At 48.7% G+C, this 6607-nt stretch overlaps 1 protein-coding gene across 1 annotated transcript in view; it reads right to left on the bottom strand.

The window, feature by feature from the left end:
- The window catches only part of PLCB2 (phospholipase C beta 2), a 27334-nt gene extending 27069 nt beyond the window's left edge, over positions 1-265 (bottom strand). Inside the window, exon 1 of the mRNA XM_007940509.2 lies at positions 182-265. Coding sequence (XP_007938700.1) covers positions 182-265 — 84 coding nt within the window. The remainder of the gene's footprint in view (positions 1-181) is intronic.
- Positions 266-6607: the final 6342 nt, after the last annotated feature.

Genomic DNA, 6607 nt, shown 5'->3' with positions numbered 1-6607 from the left:
AGGGCTGCACACAGGCACAAACCCTCACCCCTACGTTTGTTTATCTAGTCAGTTGTGTGAGCGTCTGGCCAACTCACACAGGCGCCTGCATCCTGGAAGACATAAACCAATCCAGCCGCCCTGGCAAAGCCCCATTGCAGCCCAGTCCCCTCTATCCCAGTGCCCCTGCAGCCCCACTCACATCATCCCATTTGATGAAGCGCTCCCCTTGGCTCAGATAGGCCTTCACTGAAGGGGGCAGCAGGACAGGGTTGAGCACAGACATGGTACAAAGCGTCCCTTTTTGGAAAGGCTGGGCAGGCACAGGAGGGCGAAAGGAGGCAGAGTCAAGCCAAGCTCATATGGCACCCGCCTCAAGCTGGTCCGGAAGTCTAGGTGCTCTTATAGTCCACAGAATGGCGTGGCTGGGTGCTGGGTAGAGGGCTTCGGCCAGGAGCCCATCTGCCTTGTAAATCAGCCTCCTTCCGTCCTAGCCACAGTGGGGGCTGTAGTCACTGCTCTTGCCCAGGGAGGACTGGCTTCCCTCCTGGAAGCCCCCGCCCTCACCCCCTGCCTCTGCACTTCCTGCTCTGGGCTTCCTTTTCTACTGCCTTGCAGAGCTGAGAAGCAGGTCATGAGGCCTTGTCGTCTTGGAGGTGTGGTTTCTCAGTTCCAGGGATGGCCCTTTGCAGGAGGTGGGATTGGTAGAGAAAGAACAATATGGAAACGAGTTGGGAAGACTGTTGCTCAGGCCTGGACTGAGGAAAGGGTTCAAGAAGCCCACCAGGTGGGGTCCAAAGCAAGGGGGTCTGTCAAGAGGTTGTGAGGCACTGAGCCCACCCTGGAGGTAGGAGGGTGGGGACAGGACCCACCTGGGGTTGAGTGTTTTGAATAATCAAAGTTTGCTGGACAGTCGGCTCCTCTTTCTCAATGCTTCCTCCCCATGAAAATGAGGAGCAACTGAAGCAATCACCCCTCACCCACCAAACATGACTCCCTCCTCTTATCCGGCCTGGCCTGGCCTAGGCTGGGGACCTCCACTAACAGCTACCACTCTACGAACAGCATTACAGGGAGCAACCCTTAGTGCCCAGCCACCACTGGGCTCTCTTCCAAGGCCCCCTCCCCCTGCTCTGTGCCAAGGGGCCTGAGGTGATAACACCAGGGGCAGGATGGCTACTCCAGAGTGGCCTCAAGTCTGGGTTTCTGCTCAGTGTGAATGGCCCTAACACTGCCCTTGTCCCAGCCCAGCTCAGTCCCAGCCCATTTCCGCTTGCCTAACCTGCTCCTCTTATCACTCTTCTTAACCCAACTGGGGAGGCAGGACTTCCTTCCCCTCTCAGGGCCTGGCTTTCTGCGCCAAGTCCCACTATGGGCCTGTGCCCCACACCCTGACAACTGCATGCCCAGGCCCAAGAACTGCTTCTGCTAGTCAGTCTGGGCCAGCACAGGAGGATGGGAGTGGAGAGAAAAACACACTCCTGGGAGAATAGACTCAGTAGGGGTTGGAGCTAAGGGGACTCCTAACTCAAAACTAGTCCAAGGAAAGCAACCCAAAGACCAAAGGGGGTGGAGCCTAGAGCAAGGCCTGAGCTTTTGCTGGACACCACTCAGGAACTCCTCCAGGCCTCTAGGCCCCCTTCCTTCGAGATTCAATCTCTTTCCTCTTTGATCCCTCCCTATTTCTACTTTTTGCCCTGCTCCAGCCTTAGGTCCCTCTGGGAGCCCCTCCTGGTAATCCTCATAGTTCAAGTTCCCTCCTTAGGATCAGGTTCCCTCTCTCAGTTTGAATGGATTTTGCAAGGGAAATGCCTGCCTCTTCCCAAACCCCTGCACCTGTCGCCTGCAGCCTGCCCTTGCTGCCTCCCTCTTGCCTGCCCTGAAGCCATCAGCCCCTCTCCACTTGGGGCTTAGAAAGGCAATACTCTCCTCCTTCCTCAGCTTGGAGATGGGTGGAGGAACAGGCTCTCTCTTCTTTTCACAGTAGATCGGGTGCCACAGAGAAGGCAGGGGTTGCAAGATTCCTCACTCTGGGTCCTTTCAATCAGTGGCTGTCCAGGAAAGTTGCAGCTCTGAATCCCATAGAAGAAAGCCTTGCCCATCTTTACCCAATGATGGCATGGCCTAGACCAGGGTCTGGAGACCCCACTGTAGCTTGGATGAGGGTCTGTACTCAACTCTCCTGCCCACATTCTGCAGAGCTAGCCCTAAGAATGAAGGAGATCCAGGCAGCAGGGAGAGCTGGAGAGCCAGTTCATCAAGAACAGTTGTTTTGGTTTTGTTTTGTTTTCCTTTTAAAAATAATTTTAAAAAATATGATTTGACAAAGGAAAATATTATCTAAATAGCAGTAGAATGGTTATGGAGAAATTCACAACTGAGATCCCATGAATACCCTACTCGGGTGCCCTCCCTCCCTACCATGGCAGGCAGTGGAAGAATGAGCATGCCCCCTGCTGGGCACACTGGAGAGCATTCACCTCCTGGGGAAAGGCGGGGGTGGAGGGGGGGTTAACAGAAAGCCAACAGCATGGGGAAGCTTTGAGTGGGTCTCTGTCACTTGTGATCTGTGGAGACATGTATTCTGGAGAGTTTGGCCATGTGTGCCCTTTGGATCCTAGAAGGCAGTAAGAAATTATTTTCAAGATGAGAGCTATAGATGGCACAAAAGCCAAGGCTTCTACCCCAGCAGGGTGCTCTTGGGCACAATACTCATCTTCTTTGTCTTGATTTGTTCATCTGTGAAATAGACTAGTTTTCATAAGTGTGTTGGAAATAAATTAGATAATGTCCTGTCCAGATGGTCATGGTACACTGCATATAGGGAATGTCTTCAATCTTGATTGTTTCTGTTCTTACTCCACCCTGGTCCACCGCTTTATCAGGACCTGGGCAAAGGCCTTCAACTATGTGAGTATCAGGCCTAGCCAGTGTGGACAGGAAATACGCTGGGACACAGACTGAGCATCTTAAAATTTCCTGACCTGCTGGAGCAAGGCCTGAACCTCACAAGGTAAAATGAACAAGGCTTTGCTGAGAGCTCCGGGCTTGACTCCAAGGCAGAGACTGTACAAGGACAGAATGGGAAAGTGGCAGCTTAGCAGAAGCATGTGTGAATAAAACTGAGGGGTTTTGCTGACAACCAGCTTCATATGAGTCAAATGACAAGGCTGCCAAAGAAGCGGACAGGCTCTCAGGCTGCCCAATTGAAGTCAAGTACTGAGCCCAGTGATTCGCCATCTTGGCATCACATCAGCATTGCCTGGGAAACTGGTAATACTGCATATTCTCTGCTGCACTCAGGTCCTCAGAATCAGGATCTGGGATGGGTGGGTGGGGAGGGAGGGAGGGAAGAAGAAGGAAAGTGAGAAATTTGGATTTCTTAAGAGCTCCACCCATGGTTCTGTTCTGTAGCCAGGGCTCCAGAACCAAGGAATTCTCATCTCATTCTTGGCAACTAAAGTACTCAAGGAGTGCTCACAGGGAGATGCACAAGCTGGAGGACATTTTGGTGGAGAGTGGCTAGGATGCAAATGGTTGAGCTCTCAGCTAGTGGTTCGAACCCACCCAGAGATGCTCAGATGAAAGGCCTGGTGATCTCCTTCTGAAAGGTCACAGTCATTAAAACCCTTTGAAGCATATACTGTCCAATACATAGAGTCACCATGAGTTGGAATCAACTCAACAACAATTGGTTTAGTGGTTGGTTGGTATTTTGGCTGGGATGTGGGATGTAGGATGTATGCAACATCCCATGAGAGCCAGTGGAGGGAACCACAGTACAGAAGATACAGGTGGCCAGGGAATCTGCCTTCAGGGAGATGAGACTTGTTCTCTGGGGCTCCAAAGGTTAGAATCTGGGCCTGTTTCTCCAGTGACTGTCTTGGATTGGGTTCCTCAAGAAACAACCCGAGATAGGAAAAATAATAATAAATAACTTATTGTAATTTGAGTGAAATTTTACAAAGCAAATTTGTTTTTTATTCCACATTTCATACCATTTTGTTTTGTGACACTGATTATAATCCCTACCATGTAACAGCTCTCTTCCCACTTCTTCCCTATGGTTACCCTTTCTTTGTGTCCTTTTTACCTATGCTATGCATTCCTGCCTCCCTGGCTTTCTCCCTGTGCAAATGCTGCCCTTCTGATCGTTCATGGTTGATTGTTCTAAGGAGTGCATCTTCCTGGTATATAGTTGTTCTGCTCATAGGCCTGTCTATTGTTTGGCTGAGGGTTAAGCCACAGGAATGAGTTTAATTCCAGACCCAATGAGTGACTAAGGACCATAGTCTCAGGAGTTTCACCAGTCTCTATCTGACCAGTAATCCTGGTCTTTTTAAATGTTTTTCATTTTGTTCCACATTTTTCCTCCTACTTTATCCAGGATCTCTAATTTTGATCCCTTTTCAAGCGGCTGGCATTGGTAGCCTGGTACTATATAGTTCTGGTCTCAGGGTCATGTAGGCTCAGGTCACCATGATCTAGTAGTCCTTTGGACTAATTGTTTCTGTGTGTCTTTGATTTTCTTTAGCCTTCTTTGCTTCAGATAAAGAGAGATCAATAGTTCCATCTTAGATGGCCACTCATAAGCTTTTAAGACCCCAGTCGCTACTCATCAAAGTAGGATGTAGTAGTACACAGTGTTTTTGTGTACTATGTTGTGCCGACTGAGCTTGATATCCCCTGTGACCATGGTCTTGAGCCTTCAGGCCCAGCGACTCACACTCTCAAAGTCCTTAGTCGGGTCTATGAAGTTATCCTAATTTTGTCCCCTGTTAGCTCTATAATACCTATGGATATTTTTATAGCACATATAAATACATATGTAGGAATATCATCTGCCAAACCTATGTATGGTAATGGGTATATTCTTGTTTGCCTACCTATACCTGATCTTCTTGTCTAACTAGGACCCACCCATAGATTAATGTTTGCTATTACTAATAATGTAGTATTATGTATGTAATAGTATTTACCTTTATTGTCTGTACCTCTTGGTCACACTCTTTTGTTATATTACCTTTCTGTTCACCCAAATTAACACGTGTCTCTTAACTAACTAGCTGAGGTAGAAATTTGCCCACAGGAAGTTTTTTTGGGGGGCTTTCAGAAATAACACCTCTGAGTGAATGAAGGAATCAGATTGAACAGAGGAAGAAAAATTGATCAGCAACACAGGCACAGCAAAAGCCTCCTCTGCAGGGAGCTCTGAGTTGGCCCCAATCGAGGCAAGAAGGCAGGGTCTTTGAACTTCCACCTTGACCAGGAAGTCATGAAACTGGGTGAGGCAGCTTCCTTTGGTGACTGAAGAAAACTCCCAGGGAGAGGCTTCAGTTGTGAGTCATCAACTGCCAACACTCCTGGTAACTTGGAGGATAAGTTGGTCCTTGGTCCACTAGGCAGGATCTGGCTGATGCACTATAGTAAACACAACAGTCTGCCCCTTGCACCACTCAGATCTACTTACTTCGTATAGTAAGTTCCTCTATATGAGAATAGCCCCTCCAGGATTCTGATGATCTCTTTCTCTGGGAAACTCACACAAAGTAAGTGGGATGAACTTCAGCCCCCACTGCTGCAGCTGGTCTTGGTGTCACAGCTGATACTCATCCTCCTCCTTCTCCCCTACCCATTCTAGATTCCTTGTGTCTCTACTAATCTAGGTGGCTTATGTGGTGGGTTGACTCTGATCCTCATCTCTGAGGTGTCTGAGCCCCTAATCACTATCCCCTTATCAGGCTATGGTGCTGAATTTGTCAATTTATCATCAAAATTGGACAAGGGAGTACTGAGAGACATACCAGTAAATTACCTGGGTGCCAAACACATTCTTTCCCAACCCCAATATTGTGTAACAGGAATCCTATCTCTTCCAAAAGATCAGGGTCAATCACCCCCGCCAGGATGGGAACTCTTTTTCTTAACTGCTGGTCTTTCAGAAGGAATCTGAAGGACAGAAGACAGCCATTCCTTAGTTTAATTCTTTTTCACCCTGGTAGAAGTGTATCCCCACTGGGACCCAGATCCTCCAGACCCAGAAAGCCTGGAATTGTGGGTGAATAAATCACATATTCTGCCAAGGGATCATGGGGGGGGTGATAGTAAGTAGAGTTGCTCCTATTTCCATCCCTTGTTCCTAGACCTATAGAATCTGGCTGTTGGTATTGTGGTTATTGATTAAGTGCATACTTCATCCTGGAGCAGTGTTCACCTCTTCTTAAAATGGTGCTTCAACCGCACCTTTGACAGGACGCTCTGTCATTCTGTCAGCTCTATTCAGCTGGCACCTTCTGGGTGGTGAAGCATGTGACAGTACCAGTAGACCCCTTGATCATGTGTCTACTCTTTTGCTGTAAACTGTGAGTCCTGGTCTGAAGGATCAGTACAAGGCTGGCCCCTGTGAGGCAGAGCTTAAAAATGCCCCAAATGTCCACCTTCTCCAAACTGCTGTACCACTCCATCATCTCTAACGTCAACCCCTCCCTTCCTCCCCTCAGTACTCTCCCTCCCATCTTAGGGTTCTGTATTTCCCTGTAACTTCTCACAGAACTTGCAGACTGCCAAGGAAAAGGTTTACACAGTGGAGGAGGCTGGCAAATCCCAAATCTGTGGGTCAGGCACAGGC

Source organism: Orycteropus afer, unplaced genomic scaffold (assembly GCF_000298275.1).
Source record: "Orycteropus afer afer isolate SDZICR_OR568_19922 unplaced genomic scaffold, OryAfe1.0 scaffold00068, whole genome shotgun sequence".
NCBI lineage: Eukaryota > Metazoa > Chordata > Mammalia > Tubulidentata > Orycteropodidae > Orycteropus > Orycteropus afer.
The sequence above is the reverse complement of the archived record's forward strand: the minus strand, read 5'-3'. Positions and strand labels throughout refer to the sequence as shown.